This window comes from Aptenodytes patagonicus, chromosome 4 (genome assembly GCF_965638725.1).
Source record: "Aptenodytes patagonicus chromosome 4, bAptPat1.pri.cur, whole genome shotgun sequence".
In the NCBI taxonomy this organism is placed as follows: domain Eukaryota; kingdom Metazoa; phylum Chordata; class Aves; order Sphenisciformes; family Spheniscidae; genus Aptenodytes; species Aptenodytes patagonicus.
The window spans coordinates 83376329-83392707 of record NC_134952.1 but is presented as its reverse complement, the minus strand read 5'-3'; the positions used below and the strand labels follow the sequence as shown (position 1 = coordinate 83392707).

At 46.7% G+C, this 16379-nt stretch overlaps 1 protein-coding gene across 1 annotated transcript in view; it reads left to right on the top strand.

The window, feature by feature from the left end:
- The window catches only part of FRAS1 (Fraser extracellular matrix complex subunit 1), a 171995-nt gene that overhangs the window by 133045 nt on the left and 22571 nt on the right, over positions 1-16379 (top strand). Inside the window, exons 34-51 of the mRNA XM_076337699.1 lie at positions 302-439; positions 1263-1295; positions 2011-2142; positions 2876-3001; positions 3825-4072; positions 5568-5716; positions 6164-6326; positions 7075-7210; positions 8262-8458; positions 8864-9017; positions 9603-9866; positions 9982-10170; positions 10582-10701; positions 11140-11319; positions 13405-13529; positions 14237-14377; positions 15325-15552; positions 15837-15950. Of these exons, the coding sequence (XP_076193814.1) occupies positions 302-439; positions 1263-1295; positions 2011-2142; positions 2876-3001; positions 3825-4072; positions 5568-5716; positions 6164-6326; positions 7075-7210; positions 8262-8458; positions 8864-9017; positions 9603-9866; positions 9982-10170; positions 10582-10701; positions 11140-11319; positions 13405-13529; positions 14237-14377; positions 15325-15552; positions 15837-15950 (2837 nt within the window). The remainder of the gene's footprint in view (positions 1-301; positions 440-1262; positions 1296-2010; positions 2143-2875; positions 3002-3824; positions 4073-5567; positions 5717-6163; positions 6327-7074; positions 7211-8261; positions 8459-8863; positions 9018-9602; positions 9867-9981; positions 10171-10581; positions 10702-11139; positions 11320-13404; positions 13530-14236; positions 14378-15324; positions 15553-15836; positions 15951-16379) is intronic.

Sequence of the window (16379 nt, the reverse complement as noted above, 5' to 3'; positions counted from 1 at the left end):
GAGCTCAGACAGTTTTCTTACTATTGTCTGGAATATATTGAATGTTGTACCCCATGGCTTTCTGCTTTCCACCTCTCTAGTGAGAGGTATTTGAAGAAATGACTAAGTGAGGAATCTGTTTAATTTCTCACGTCCCAAGAACCCCTCCTCGATGCAGTTACAGCCATCTGACTCATTCAGGAACCACTGACGAGGTAAAAAGAAGTACCTGGGGAGAGAAAAAGAAGCTGTGGCCTTTGGTATCTTGTTTTAAAAATAAAATGGATTCCTCCTGTTAATACTGAGCTCTCTGCCTCCGTAGGTATTGTGGAGCATAGAGACAGGCCTCTCTCCCCAGTCAGGTATTTCACCCAAGCAGATATAAACCACGGCAAGATTGCTTATCGTCCTCCGACTGCAGCTCCTCACTTGAGAGAGATCATTGCGTTCTCCTTTGCGGGTAAGGAACTGAATGTTCTTTGTAGTGCCATGTCAGACTGGTAGAGGTAGCTGGACTGCTGGTCTTCCTCCAGTCCTGGAATGACTTCATGGTTATGTCCATACTCACGAAGGCGTGAGGCTTGAACGATACAAAGGAAGTAGGAATCTGTCTTGGAGGAGTGTACCAAGAGTTTACCCATTTCTTGTGACTTCAACAAGATTTTCCCCTGTGGTTTGGTATAGCAACATTTAGTGAATTATGGGGACGTGGCAGAGTTCACTGCAGCATTTAGCATTGCCAACGCTAGTACTGGATGCTCTGTTGGGCAAACTGCTGATCTGCTGTGTGGTTTAGGAACAGTTTCCCCTCCCATGCTTGAGATCTTTGATGCACTGGGGGTTTGGTCCTTGAGATTGAGACTAGAATTGATAAGTATGAACTGAATCAGTTTAGCCGGGATATTAGAAGATTTCTACCATCAGAGGAGTAACAATCTGGAGCAGGAGGTAGAGGGGCAAAAATAGGACAAACTTCAAGCGTGTTTGACCAGTTGATGCACAGGATTGTGTGATGAAGTGACAGTACATGGTAGATGCAGTTCTGTGCATCACCATGCCCTCCACTGACATCAAGAGGAGTTTCACAGTTTACAGGAGGGGGTAGCATGTTATCTCTCATTACCTGAAGCGAAGGCAAGGAAGGAGTGCTTTCCTTGGTGAGGAAAGACTCCAGTTTGGTTGAATGTCAGCGCTTGCTTTCTCCAAAAGTTTTTCAAATCCACATCAGTATGTGCTTTCCTGTCCTGACCACAATTACTCTGTGCTTGTGTTTGTCCTGTCAGGTCTCCCAGAGTCAGTGAACTTCCGATTCACAGGTATGTGAACCGTTTGCTCTTTCCTGGCCAAAGCAGTTCTTATCCTTGTGCCCTTCACGTTGCCTGTTGCTCCTTGGCCTTTATTCTGCTGCAAGCACACCTATGGGCACTCAGTAGGAATTTCTGGAAATGCAGGTGCCTGGGGAATATTAATTCATCTGTGTCCCAACAGTGTTTTATAGAAGCTAAGCTGCAGCTCAGTAGAGGCATCTTTTTCCAGTAGTTGCCTGGAATCTGTCTTAAAAGCCTGATTCGTTCCTGTTTTCCCCCAATGTGAACAAGGACACCAGAATTTTATGCTGTTTGGGTTTTTTTTTTAATATAGCATGGAAACATTTCTGCAATTAAATTGCTACTGCTAAGCTGCTTGCTTGTTTAACACATCTTTCCCTTTCCATGTGCTTTCTAGCACAGGTATGCAAAGTGATCCACCAGCAAGGGGAAGTCCATGTTCTGACTTATGAGTGCCCCTGATAGATATATGGAAGATAGTATGTACACATGCACACACACAGACTTTTAGAAGTTATGTTTGTCTTGCCAGGAGTGGCAGGTGTGAATTGTGTGCATATGTCCCTAGGCAAAGGTGTAGATGGACAAGGTGGGAGGGAAGTCAGCGATGTGGGGTGGTGATTTCATACAGAAAGGTGAATTTCCCAGGTGAGCCCCTGAAAACACATCCCTACACTCAGGTGTGGTTTTTGTCTGTGTCTAGTGTCTGATGGAGAACACACAACCCCGGAGATGGTGTTTGTCATTCATTTGCTCTCTGCGGAGCAGCAGCCTCCAGTCTTCCAGATCACAGCTCCGTTCCTGGAGGTCAGCCAGGGGGGCAAAGCCACCATCGGTAAGTAGGGTGGAAGGGATGGGGTGCGGAGCTCAGCCTGAGGCACGGTGTTTATTGCCAGGAGGCCACGTGGACGGAGCAGGGAATAGTTTTGGTCTCACTCACCTCTGTCCATTTAGCTAAGGAGCTGTGGTTATGCAGGTGTAGCAGCAACCACTGAGAAAACTGTGCAGTGGTGCCTCAGAAAAGTGCCTGGGGATATGGCGGTATTCCTCCAGCATATGACAGGTCCGTTCATTGCCTGAGGTAGGGGAGAGCAGGATCAGGGACCTGCTGCTCCTCTACTTTTTTCCCTCTTAGGCTGCTCTGCAATTGCCGAGTTATTGGTTGCTATTGGTTAGTGGTGTGATCTGGTACACTGGGTTGTTTAGGATAAGCCACTTTCTGCTTGTGTCAGGAGGTTCTCTGGGGTTTTTGTAGATACCCCCCTGCTATGTGAACACGTGCACATCTCTGTCATAAGCTGAGGGTTTGCATAGCTGTCATTTGCGAGCCATACTGGCAGTAAGTTCTCTGATACAACCTCTGATCTGAGCATCATCAGGGGACTAATTATTTCCATGAAACCAGCAAGCTCTTGGGCTAGGGCAGCTCCAGAATTATTTTACTTTTCACGTACTGACTGAATTACAGTTTTTTGACTCCATTCACAAGAGCATATCACAAAACCTAAGGGATATTCCCAGTGTAGTGTCTGAGGATGCTGAAGCCGTGTTCTCTTTCACCGGCACAGGGATCCAGTTAGCCGTGAGCGACACGGATACAGCTCCCGAGGGTCTTTTCTTTGAGCTGGTGAAACCTCCCCATCATGGCATTGTGCTCAAGTACAGCGCAGGCGTGCAGGAGCGCATGAGAGCAGGTGAGTTGAGCAGAAGTCTTCCTCAGCGCAGGAGAGGGGTCATCGCGTGCCTGTCCGCCTAGCTGGTTTAGTTGACCGGGAGGAGGCAGATGCCTCTGGCAGATACGGCTGCATCCACAAGCGTGTGAATTTTCTACCTGGAAGCGTGTGACTGCAGGAGGGAGTGCATGAAAGACATTTTCCCATTTGTTGTTTAGTTCCTGGCTGAATCAATGCGTTTCCTGTACCAAGTATGTGTGAGCTAGTTGACGGTCGCTCTATTGTGATAACTACAACCAGCTGCTAATCAAAAAGGATGTTTTGTTTTACATGGTAAGTTATATCTGAAGTAATTTAGTGAAGTAACGTGGTGAACGTTTCTACTGAAGTCTATGTAAACCTGTTGTGATCCAGCAGTCAACAGCTCCTGTGGAGTTTTACTGTTGATTTTGGTGGCAGCAGTTTCCAGTGTGTGATCAGATGAACAAATATTATCTGTAGGAGAGTAGTGCAAGCAGAAGACGTGGAGAGGGAAGCCTTATCTAGCTATGGTAGGTGTGAGCTTACAAAGCAGCTGGGAAGAAAGGAGGATCAGAGCACTCCCGGAGAATAGCGAAGAGTCGCTGTGTCTGTGAAACTGTGAAGGTTACAGCTTTTCCTCTGCCCTGCATATATACTAGCTCCTTAATAAATGTCTTCATAACTCAAATCCCTGTAAGGATGGTATTAAATGCCAGTTTAGTACATGATTAAGTCTTTTGCTAAATTGGGGCCTTAGGTCATTTGAATCGGATTGGTGCTCTGAACAGAGTCTTTCTGACTTGCGCATTTTCTTTTTGGGAAGGTGACACCTTCACCTACGAGGACGTCACTCGAAATGCTCTGCAGTACGTGCATGATGGTTCATCGGCAGCAGAGGACAGCATGGAAATCTCTGTCACCGACGGTGTCACCACAGTGACCACAGTGCTGAGGGTGGAAGTGTCCCTGCTGGATAACAACGGTCCGCAGCTGGCCCCGGGCTGCTTGTTGGCAATCACCGTGGCTAGTAAAAGCTCTGTGACTCTCTCTCGATTGCACCTCGCTTATATTGTAAGCTTTCATCTATTTCTAAACCCAGTGAATGCTGCCAGCCTCCCTTTCCTTATCCGCCCCACAGACCCTTCGCCACACACACCTCTCTGCCGTCAGTGTGGATTCTTGGTAGAGCTCGAGTTTTGACTGTGTCCTGACTACTGCTGCCAAAAAGGAGATAACAGACTCTTTCATCCAACAGGGTTTTAAGGCTATCCCTGTTTGACTGTAACAGAGGTGAACTGCCGTGCTAAACGTGAGAACTGAGTTAATCCCAGATTTTTGTGTCAAACAGACTGGCTGATAAAGCACATGGATTTGCTAAGTGATAATCCCTCGAAAATTTCAGCCCCCTCACCCCCCTTCCAAAATTGCCTGGTTCTTTTTCTGGACATATTTGAAGGGGGGAGGTTTAAGCAACCCAAGATGCTGCACTCCTTGGTAGCTTGGAGTTGGTCCCAGGGGTTGCGTGCTGTGCGAGAGTTATCCTGCTGGTGAAATTCAGAAGAAAGGTGTTTTACTCCTTGCAGAATATTTAGCAGCAAATGCACTAGCAGTGGATTTCATGTATCCAGATACGCTCCCCTTAGGGAGGAGGAAGGAGAGATTGCAGTGCACATGTGAGGCTGGAGAGATCTAAGGTAGTGGCTGTCAGAGAGATGATTAGGGAACTGCAGGGGGTGAGGTAGGATAAGAAGGCAGATGAATGTTTTTTTCCAAGGGATCAGTTTGGATACAAGTATGGGGTCTGCCCTGTTCTCCTCCTAAGGAGAGGAGGAAGGCTGACAAGGGAGCTGTTCAGGTTTAATCTGAGTAAAGAGAACAGTTAGGGAAAAGAGGATTTCATTCCTGACTCATATGCTGAGGATATGATGATTTCTGCTTTGGGTCTTATCTTTCAGGCAACCAACAAAAACTTTTAGAAGAAAAGATGACATCTGAGTTGTGATATCAGAGATGGTTGTACTTAATGTAGTCAGAGAGCGCCAAAATCGGCTTTTAGTTTAATGTGAATCTGGCTTTTGCAGCATTGCTCCACAGTAACCTTTGTTTTACTAAGAACTGAACTTAGCTCTGTGTCTCTGTCTGAAACACTGGTGGGCAACAGTTACTCCCTCTGCCAGCTATCAGCTAAATTTTGGCTCACTTTATCTGGAGTCAGGAAAAGCATATCACGAATGGTCCAGTCCAGTAGAAGTGTAAAGTAATTCAAGAAACAAAAACATCACGTTTATGTCTGGGAGATTGTACTGATACGATACAAGGACACAAAGACAACCTCTCTGAGCTGAGAGAAAATGAAAATACATTTTGTGGTAGATTCTGAGAATGTCAACCCAATTGGCTCTCTTCTCATCAACAGCGCTTCATTTAATATTCTGTGGGTCTGACCCAGCTAGCTTGATATATTTCCCTATAAAACATTTTATTCCTCCTTCCGTTTTCAGTGGAGGGAAACAAAAGCTAATCTTGTCTTGTCTTGTTTTGATTTTGTTTGTTTTTTCATGTTTAGGACAACAATTCTCCTGACTCAGAGATAAGAATCCAGTTAATATCTCTGCCTGCATATGGCACCCTCTTACGGATGTCTGGCTCTCATGATGAAGAGCTTTCCAAGGTTTATAATTTCACCATGGAAGACATCAACAACCAGAGGATCAGGTATCAAAGAGCTATTCTCCTTCAAGCCATGCCAGTTAAAAGCTCAGTGGGCTTTCCGCAGGGATCTCTGTGCTGTTATGTTCCGTTAGTACAGTGTATCAAAGATATTTTTTCCTTTCTTAGCTCTTGTATCCTGTGAGACTGTAAAGGAGAGCATTTCCTGTGTGCGGAATTAGGTGTTTATGCATGTCTGAAACGCCAGTAGTTGGAGTAGCTTCAACTTATGGGAATTTTTTCTGTGTCCGCAATGTCATGGTGATACTTTAGGTAGGCAACACCTGAAATGGTGATTTAAATGAACTCAGGGAATGAACGTGAAGGAGGGTTGGGAACTGAAATACCGCCTCTTTCAAGAGGTGTGCGTTCACCTCTAAATGCAGGGATGAGATCTATTTGCCCGACTGTCAGTGAGACTCCCTGACCCAGATTGTGTTCTGACTTTCACAGCTACTCCACCATGTTTGAGACCAGCAATCAGCCAGTTACGGACATCTTCCACTTCACTGTTTTTGATGCTGATAACAACCGGCTTGACAGACAGATGTTCACCGTCACTATCACGTCTGCCCACACAATGCCGTCGCTCATTGCTTTTGCTGACCATATCACTGTAAGTGGCTACCCAGCATACTAGGAACAGTGACAAGAATGTCTTAGATGGGAGGAATTGAACAGCTTTCCTGGACTGAGGGGAAATCACTGAAGAAATATGGTGTTGCATGTGCAGTCCTGTGAGTGCAAAGGGTTAACAAACTACTTGGAGGCCAGAGGAGGCTGACAGTACGGCTGCATCCCTGAACCTCATCTGTTTACGTCTGTTCTAGCTGGGTTCTCCCTAGGATGTCCTGTTGATATCAGTGGAACAAGTCTGACATCCCTGTTTAATATTTCGTCCCCTATTTCACCAGCTTGTGTGTAAAAGATGAGCAGAAGACAAGTCCAAAAACATCTGGTGCTTTGGACTGATACACAGCATTTCAGACTCCTTATCAAAGCCTTTTGAAGTCATCTCCCTCCTTTCCAGCTTTGCATTCCCCCTCCCTTGCCTTCTAAAGGCTCCCCTCAACAAGAAATGCAGATCTCGCCTTCCAAGAGGTCAGCACGACTCTGCCAGTTCTCTTCTTGCCCTGATAAAGCACTCACAAGCTCCTCTTGGGGGGCCAGGCAGGCTTTGTTCTTCCCATCCCACCTCACCTCCCAGCTGATGTCATACTTAACAGATCTAGGGGAGGATGGGACAGGACTTCAGAGACCGGGCAAACCTCTTCCATAGAGGCAGACTTGTTCAGTAACAGTTTGTGTGTTGCTGTGCGTTGTGTGCATTGGCGGTAGTTTTGTCATATGCTTTTGCTTTCCAGGTGGATGAGGGGGGCAGGATCCCACTGCTGGCTCATCACCACTTAGCTGCTGATTACGATACTGCTGCCAAGGAAGACCTGAGGGTCACAGTTATCACTCTGCCTATGTTTGGCTACATTGAAAACACTAAGACAGGTAAACGGCTTGGCTATCTCTTCTTCCTCCCGACTGATGAAAGGGAATGCAGGAATTGCCATGCTGGAGCACTTTCTAATCTGTCTCACCGCAGTTCCTCAGTGCAGTGCTGGTTGGCATCAGTTGATCATAAAGAGCTCGTAAGGTCAGCGTTACGAGATAAACTCTCTCAGGAGCGTTTCCTCCTAATTCTCATTTGTTGGAGACTGGTCTATGTTGTGAGACTGGGGCGTGAAGAGCCTTTTCAAGCCCATGTGTTGTATTTTCATCATGCTTTATTTTGGCTGTCCTTGTTACACAGAACAAACTTTGCTAAATTCCTCTAAATGTCCCAGCAAGCTTTAAGGCTGTGAGAGCTGTGGCAGAGCATGGCTGGTAGCATTCTCTCATCTTACTGTATTATCAAGAAAAGGTAGGATTTATACCATATTGTCCAAAGACGTTCATCCAGGAGACTTGTCTGCTTAATCCTGTGTGTGGTCCTAACAGGAGGGGCATATATCATTTTACTTAAATCATAACTTGCCTTTGTAAAATATCACCGTGGGTTGGCCAGCATAGTGGCTTGTTACAACAGTGATTGCCTTTCTTCTGGAGAGCACAGGTTGCTAACCATTACACATCATCCCTCCTATGAATCAACTCCAGTTTGTGCCATTTTGGTAATGGTGAGCCTCTCTCCTTGAACAGGCAACCGCTTGGTGTGATTTTCTTGGGTGTGAGCCTTAGTTTTGCAAGATGAAGCTTGATGTAGAGATTGTGTTGAGGCCAGACGGCACATTAGCCATTGTCTCCTCTCTGAAGAAAGCCTAAGTAATTCTGGGATGTGGGATTGCTTGTACTACGCATAAAACTGCAGCTTCCCTAATGCCTATTCTAATGCAGCAGATGTTGCTTTCTACAAAGGTCGAAAGATGTGTGGAAGCCATGTTGTAGGAATGAACATCCTTTTGCACCCTTCACAATGTGCCATTCTTCTAATCCTGCTGCTTTTATTTTTAGTTTATCAGTGAATTGAACATCCTTTCACTAGTGGTGTTCTGGTTTGCAGGTGAGAGTTTTGGCCCACAGAGTGAGTCTGCTGTGACAGCAGACGCATCCTTTTCCCTTCAAGATGTTCTAGAGAACAGCATTTACTACTTCCAGAGCGTCCATGAAAGCATCGAGCCAACAAGTGATGTTTTCAGCTTTTACGTGAGCGATGGCTTCAGCCAGTCTGAGGTGCAGAGCATTAACATCACAATTCAGGTATGCCTGTGCTCTCTGGCTGTCAGAGCCCTCTCCTTTCACATAGACACATGACTTCTGAAGTGCAAACTTTGCTCACTCCTTTGTAATATGTGGGAAGGGGATTAAAGGGAGCTTCCTTCCTCCTGTCTGTTTCCTTCCCCTAGTACAGGCACATAATTTGCCTGTGATGCCAGAGAACAGTTGTGCATTGCAGCCTCTTCCCCAGGGCTTATTTCTCTGGTGTCTCCTCCCTCTTAGAAGCAGCCATGGTGCTGGATAGATTTGGAGGGACTGGTGTAGCCTATTAATGGATATCAGCACCAGTACTGTCATTTGGTAGCTTGTATTTCATTTGGGTGGGCAGCGGTCTTTTCCCCTTGGCCATTTCCCTTTTTTGACTGTGTGCCTTTGGGATCTGTGCAGCGGCAGAACGATGAGCCCCCAAAGATGGTGCTGGACTCTGTCAGAGTGCACGAGGGCTCTGGTGTGGTCGTTACCAATGCCTCCCTCAACCTGCAAGACTTGGACACCCAGAACAGTGAGCTTGTCATCATGGTTACCAAAAGTCCTGAACATGGTAAGTCCTGACAAGCTGGGGCTGGTGAGAGAGAGAGAGTATGTCTTTGTGCCTCTGTGTCTGCGTGTCTTTATATCTGTGTGTGTGTATTAGCCCCTGATGTGAGAGAGGAGCCTGGCATATTTGTATAAAGCGTATTTAGTCTGTGTTTGGACCAGCAGCCACAGAGGGATTGTGTTTCAGAACAGACCTGTTCTTTGAGAGTTGTCCCTTGCTATTTGTGGGAGAGGGTAAAGGAAGACTGCATGCATTTCCCTGGGAAGTTCCCTTTTGTGTTACCCCATTTCCTATTGTGGGGTTCAGTTCCAAAGAGCTGAGCAACTAGCATCTCTCTGCAGTGATAAAGCAAGGCAGGGTGTCAAGTGAAGGCTAGTGTCATGTTAAACTAGTGAGGGCTCTGCACCCTTTTTCAGATCTCATGTATGTCGCCAAATTGTACCAGTTTTGGCACTAAGCAGATAACTTCCTTCAATTTTTCCAGTAAGGCTATGTCCACCTCTGTGCATCCCACTGAGAGCTGGCACGCAAAAAGTCCCCAGCAGGCTGTCTTCTCCCCATAATTTTCATCCATCTGTTGTTTGTCAGGTCATCTCCGCAGGAGGCAGACTGCTGCAGAGCCCCCGGAGCATGGACATGAGCTGTCCATGGGCTCATCCTTCACCTACCAGGACATTTTGGATGAGCTGATCGTTTATACTCAGAGCGGTGCAGCAGCACAAACAGACGAGTTTGGCTTCTCCGTCACGGATGGTCTCTACACGCAGACAGGGAGGCTGGAGTTCTTCACAGAGCTGCCAAAGAAGCAGCCACCCACATTAGCTGTCAACAGGGGCCTGCAGCTCCCAGTTGGTACGGGGAGAGGGAGGAGAATGGTATTGCTTGGTATTGCTATGTGGTCGAGTCTAAACCTGTCGCTTAGCTGGATTGGCTGAAGCTGTTTGTGGACTTTCTTTCTCTGGTCCAGGCTCTGCAGCATACCTCACAGATCAGCACTTGAAAGCAGAAGCTATTTATTCAGAAGACACAACGATTAGATTTGTCATGAAGAGGGATCCCAGCATCGGCCATCTGCAGTTGACCAAAATTGATAATCCAGTCCAGATCTCTGTCGAAGGACCTGTCAAAAGTTTCACCCAGGCTGATATAAACAAAGGTGAGAGTGCTTGATTTTAGATAATCACGGCAAGTAACGTGGCCATTTTAGGTAGTCCGGCCAGGAGCAGGGAGTTGGACTCTGATCCTTATGGGTCCCTTCCAACTTGAGATATTCTGTGATTCTGTGATCTTTTTGAGAGGGGGAGGATGACTTGAAGCAGGGAAGGGAGGGGGGAAGAAGTAAGATAAGGTTGTTATGCTGGAGCAGAAACATGTATCATTAAGCAAGTGTTAAAAAGTCTCTCTCAGCAAGAGAAAAAGATTAACAAGAAAAAGTAATGAAATCCAAATCCAGGAGCTCTGTCAAGCCCCAAGTCCCTCGGCTCACAGTGCCAGCCTGGTTCCAAACTAAGAATTAAATGATGCAGCCTGTAATAAACCAGCTCTTTTCTCCTGTCCCTCTCTCCAGGGCAAGTGGTGTACAGTCACAAGAAAGGGGATCCTGGTGGAAATTTCGCCTTCACCTTTGATGTGATCGATGCGGATGGCAACAAACTGACGGACCAGGTTTTTTATATTAGTGTATTAGGTAAAAGATAGTGCTGAAGTTATGTTTTCTTTGCTGCAGAGCTGAGGCCTTCGTAGATTCCCATCCCACATGTACTGCAAATTAAGATGTGATTCTTGAGATGCAGTTTTTATTCGCTGTTAATTCAAAGGCCTTTGAAGTTTGGGGCACGGGGAGCATTTGTGGATGTAAGGATTAGTTCTTTGGCTTCTGACAAACTCACTGAAAAAGGTAGAAAAATTCCCCTTAATATCTTCATACTGTCTAGATTGTCTTTAAGATGTTATAATGCTGCCATCAATTAATGCCAATGCCCAGAGTGCCTGTTTTGGAATTACCACTCTGGGAGGTGTTTGTGTGTGTGTTGTCTTTTGCTTGAGCACAAGTACCCGATTTGCATAACACCAAGGAAAGGAGGGCGACTGTCTCCTAACTCGGCTTTGTGTTTAACCCTTTCAGAGGACAGATTTCCCCCCTCCATCATCGCTAACAAAGGGCTGGTCTTGGATGAGAATTCGGCGAAGACGATCACAACCCTCCAGCTCTCTGCCACTGACCAGGACAGCGAGCCGACCCAGCTCCAGTACAAGCTCACCAAGCAGCCACAGCTGGGGCACCTGGAGCATGCAGCCTCCCCAGGTTAGCAGGGCGGTATTTTACTCGGTTGGGTACTCCTAGCAGCAAAGCACTGGAGGGATTTTGAGCCCTAAAGATTCACTGGAGGAAAAAAGTGCTTGGAGGCAGCAGCACAGAATTATGTTTCCTGTTAGAAATCAAATAAACGGTCATTAGCCCAGAGAGTTGGAGAATAGGGTGAGTGGAAGCAAGGCAGCCCCATAACCACAGATGAGGATTTATTCAGCTTCTGGGTGAGTTTATGCCCCATGCTAACCTTGCCTGGTGGACTTCACAGGTCAGTCCAGCTTGCCGCTGCGTGAATCTCGTCTTTCAGGACCTATTGCTGCATCTGCGTGACAGGCAAACCTTCAGCCTTTTCTGTGGCCACATACAGTACAACGCCCAAAAGAATCCATCCCCTAATGGCCACGGTAATAGAGCCCACCTTGGCAAACAGACAACTTGCTTTCAGTCCCCCTCTTGGCCAGTACATCCCTTGATCCCTAAACACCAGCCTCTTTTCCCAGCTGTGCTTTGGAGAGAGGAAGGGAACTAACCGCTGAGATAGTTTAAATGGAAGCTACGTTGTGGTGGGATGGATATGCTGGATAATGAATTCTGGTAGTTCAGAGAGGGGGGATTGGTCAGTCCTGTGAAACTCAGAAAATAATGACCTGCAAATGTGATCTGAATTTTAGAGTTGCCTTCCATGCCCATTGACAGTATGAGTGTCCTACCCCTCTCTGACTGAATGAGTCTAAATCTATGCTGTCATATAATATGCTCTTCTGATTTAGATTATACTCATCTAAGATTATGTTTCTTCTTAGAATTAGATTTCTCATTAACATGAGATTAAAGTGGAAATACCTGATGTGTGTTTTCAAGATGCAGACAGTCCCTGTACAGCTCAGTTTTAGTGTGTGGTTTGCCTCATCTTCTCACAGTGTAAGATGTCCCCTCGCAAACACGTTGAAAGGGTAGGAATAACGAATGAAAGTTGTAATAAGCAAACCCCTTGCTGAGAGAAAATTAAAAACTTGCAATATTTTTGTCTAAATTGCAAACTAAATGGTGAATCTTGTACTTTGGAGACTTGAAAGAGCTGGATTAAGAATTTTATTCCTCCTGTTATTTAAAATGTGATGATTCTGATTTCTGTGCTTTTTCATGTCTGTGATGGACTAAGAAAGATACAGAGTCACACACTGTGAAAGAGCTGTCCTCATGATTTAAATGACCTAAACCTAAGGAAAGAGTACTGGAGTGTTTAAAAGAGAACACAAACCTTTAAAGCTAATGAGCTCTGAGGAAACCGTGGCCAATCATCTAGTTTTGGCTCATTTATTTCTATCAGATCCTGGTATCATTTGTAGTGTGGCCAATACTTGTCAGTAGCCATTTAACATGATAAACTGGTGAAAAACTTTTTGTCAGGGTTTTTGTTTTTGTTAAGAGCAGTAAAACTGTCAAATGCAGCGGTGAGAGTTAAAGGCTCAAGTGCTTTTTAAAACGCTTGTTGGGTACCTTTCTGTGCCTGTGTCACACCTAATGACCTGTAAAGATGTCAGTATAAGTCAGTGTTGAAAATGGGGCTTAGTCTGTTCTAAATGCAGGGGTACAAGGAGGGGGAAAGAGAGCAGAGACTTTGAAGGCATTTTTGAAAACTGCTGTGAGGCCAGGAAACCTTTTGCCCATACTCAGTGATGCCCTGCTTAGATCGGTCCTGCACAGGAGTGAAAATCAAAGTGTTACATCTACTGGTTTTCTCACAGCTTCTCTCTCGCTCTCTGCCCTGAGAGGCCCATCCCCAACAGGGTGTCCTGGCAGTGTGAGGTGCCACTGTAAAATTGTGGGTCTGGGAAGAAGTCTATACTTCTTTTTGCAGAAGGGCTGCCACTACCTTAATTTAAAAGTTGTTGAGCAGAGTTTTTAGGAGGCTCGGTGCCAGCTAAATCACTGGCTCAGCTGAGGTTCATGGTACAGCCTGAACTGGTGCAGAACAAGCCAAGACTGAGTGCTTATGGCTAGATATGTCCAGCTCCCTACATTTTTCCCTGCTTTGCTCTTTCTATTGCACATTTTCCCCTCTTGTTCTTTTTCTAGGGACAAGAATTAGTTCTTTCAGCCAGGCAGACTTGGCCGCTCGCAGCATCCAGTATGTCCACACCAGTGACATTGAAAAGCATACGGATGCGTTCACCTTTACTGTTTCTGATGGAACGAATGAGGTAAGTCCCAGCACGTTTTTTTGCCTGAGTCTGAGCAGGCTATTGATTCTGTAGGATGTGATGGGAGTCAGTTTTCCTCTTGCGTGCTTACAAGAGACAGTTACACGTAGCAAAGGAAATGAAACAAGCCACACATGGGCTTGTTGTTTGGCAACAGTGGGGGCTCTTACTTCCCCTGCTGTGAGAGATCTTACGTACCACAGTTAAGGGAGCGAACTTGTGAAGGGAAGGGGGAGCTGCCTGAGATGTAGCCTCATGAGACTGGTTTACCAAGATTTCAGTGTCTGCTTTTCATCTGCTTACCGATTGCTCCTGGAGCTCAGCTTTGATCCAGTGCACTGGCAACATACTCAGAAGCACAGTTAGACCCTTGAGAAATGTCGCCGTCCTACTGTCTGAAAGGGAAAAATCATAGCTACATATAGAGGGAGAGGGACAAAATAGAAGGAGGGAGGGAGAAAGGGAGGGAAAAGCGGGTGTCCATAAATATCACAGAAAGAGGAAGAATAAATTAGTGGGGAGGGATAGAAGAGGTCATGTTCACAAGATCTGAGCTTAGAAGCTCTTGTTTAGTGAGTAAACGAGACCAAAATGAAGTGACCCAAATGCAGTGGATCACTGTGGTCTCCTTAAAGCATTACTGTTTCAATGGAGTTGCACTCTTGGTAGACTGAAGTCATCAAGAGAGGCTTTTCCTCCTGTTCCAGGTGAGCCAAACGTTTGACATCACCATAAACCCTGTGGATGACTCCTTACCCATAGTGCAAAGCCTCGGGATGACAGTTCAGGAAGGTGTGAGAAAAACCATCACAGAGTTTATGCTTAAAGCAACAGATGCTGACACAGAGGTAAGGCAGGACTCCCCCTTGCCTCCTCCCTCCCCTGTTCTGCTGGACATCTGGTCTATCAGCAAAATGGGCTTGTGTTCAAAGAGAGAGATTATAGTGAGTGTCATCTCTTCCTGTGATCATACCCTGCCTGATCACAACATCAAACAAACAGCTTGTGGGAGGCCGAGTTTGTATATAAATAGATGAATGAGTGTTTGAGCAAAGCAAAGCCCTGGCTTGAGAAATGGCTTCATCTGGGATGTCTCTCAGACACATAAGCGACAAACCTGCATGGAAAACATCTAGCAGTTGTGATCAGAGCTAATCCTTGCCCTGTCCCACCTTCTCTCTGAACACTGTGGATTTGAACTGAGCTTATGCCTAGCCGTGACACTGAGTTTATGCCTAGCACAGATGAAAATGACATTTCCTCTTCCTCCTCCTGGGTCTGGCCGGAGGCTAAGCGGTGTCATGTTCGCTCTACCTCACTGTGCTGCAGTTTCCCTGCAGCAAGAGAGCTCCTGGCTGCCTGTTATTGCCCTGAGCCAAAGATCCTGCCCCAAAGGTTATCGCTGCTTCTACCCCGACAGAACTGACAAGGGGCACGTTGCTTAGAATGGCTGCAGAATGGGGGACTGCTCTTGTGTTCGAGGGGTCGTCACGAAGGCGGGAGCCATCTCGGACCAGCCGAACCAGTAGTTTGGTGTGATGTGTCTAGTCTGGCTCTCCCTGATTAGGGTTCTTTTGTAGATAGCCACCTTGGGAGAGGGATAAAGACAGGGCAGGGCTCAGGGTGAATCAATTCAGCATGCAGCGCTGCGTTTCAGCCCCTGGTTGGAAACACTGTGCTAGGAAAGCTGTCTGGGCGTAGAGTCCCTCTCCAGGTATCTCGAGCTGGAAGGACCTGCCTGTCCTGGTCCTGGGGTCACGTCATCAGCTTTGCCGCTCTTGTCTCCTTGGTACAGGCTGAGTCAATTACGTTCACAGTCACGCAGCCCCCTCGGCATGGCCTGATTGAATGCACCAGCAATGGACAGCGTTACCACCAAGCCACCACCTTCACGATGGACGACATCTACCAGAACCGCATCAGCTACAGTCATGATGGTAGCAACTCGCTGAAGGATCGCTTCACTTTCACTGTGTCTGATGGGACCAATCCCTTCTTCATTATGGAGGATGGGGGGAAGAAGGTAAGGGGAGGAGAAGGGATGTGAGGGAGACCTTCTATAGCTAATAGAAAGCTGCTTCCTCTCAGAGAAGGGGAGACTTATCTTCAGTGGAGCGACAGCAGCTAAGGGCTGAGTATTCTCAGTTACGTGATGCCATATGTTTCTTCCCTGGTGTACCAGCCTTTGTGTGTGCAAACTCACTGCAGGACCTTGATCCCAACAGAGCTGAAGGGAGCAAAGTTGGTAATATGGTGGATGAGGCTCTGACTCCCAAAGTAACAGCCATCTCTCTGAACTTTTGTCAGGTTGTGACAGCAGCACCGCAGCGCTTCAAAGTGGACATTTTCTCTGTGGATGATGGGACACCCAGGGTCGTCACCAACCTGGGTTTACAGTGGCTGGAGTACATGGATGGCAAGGTAACTGCCTGCCTGAGTTCAGTTTAGACTGTTTCTCAGGCTGTTCCAGGAGAAGGAGCTTCACAGAAGAACCTCCTGATCCTTCAGCATTTTTATTTTTGTGATAGAGAACAAGTGTCCCTCTGTGCCCACGAAGTGTCTTGGAAAAGGCAGAGGTGTGCAGGGATGCCTGCACTGCAGCTCCATTAGCTAAACCAGGCAGCGTGGCACCAGGGCACAAAATTGCTTCCTGGACCACCTCCTTCCCTTACATCAGCAGGACCACCAAGCCTGGCTCTTCTTGGCTCTTGCACGAGCTGTGCAGTGCAGTACAGCTCCTGCCCGCCTTCCTGGGCAGACACGTACTGCCCCTTGTCCCTCCTCCCCAGGGCGGTATGTTTTCAGCTTTGCTGATGGCAGAGAAGTCTTGATTATGTGCCGCAGCAGCCA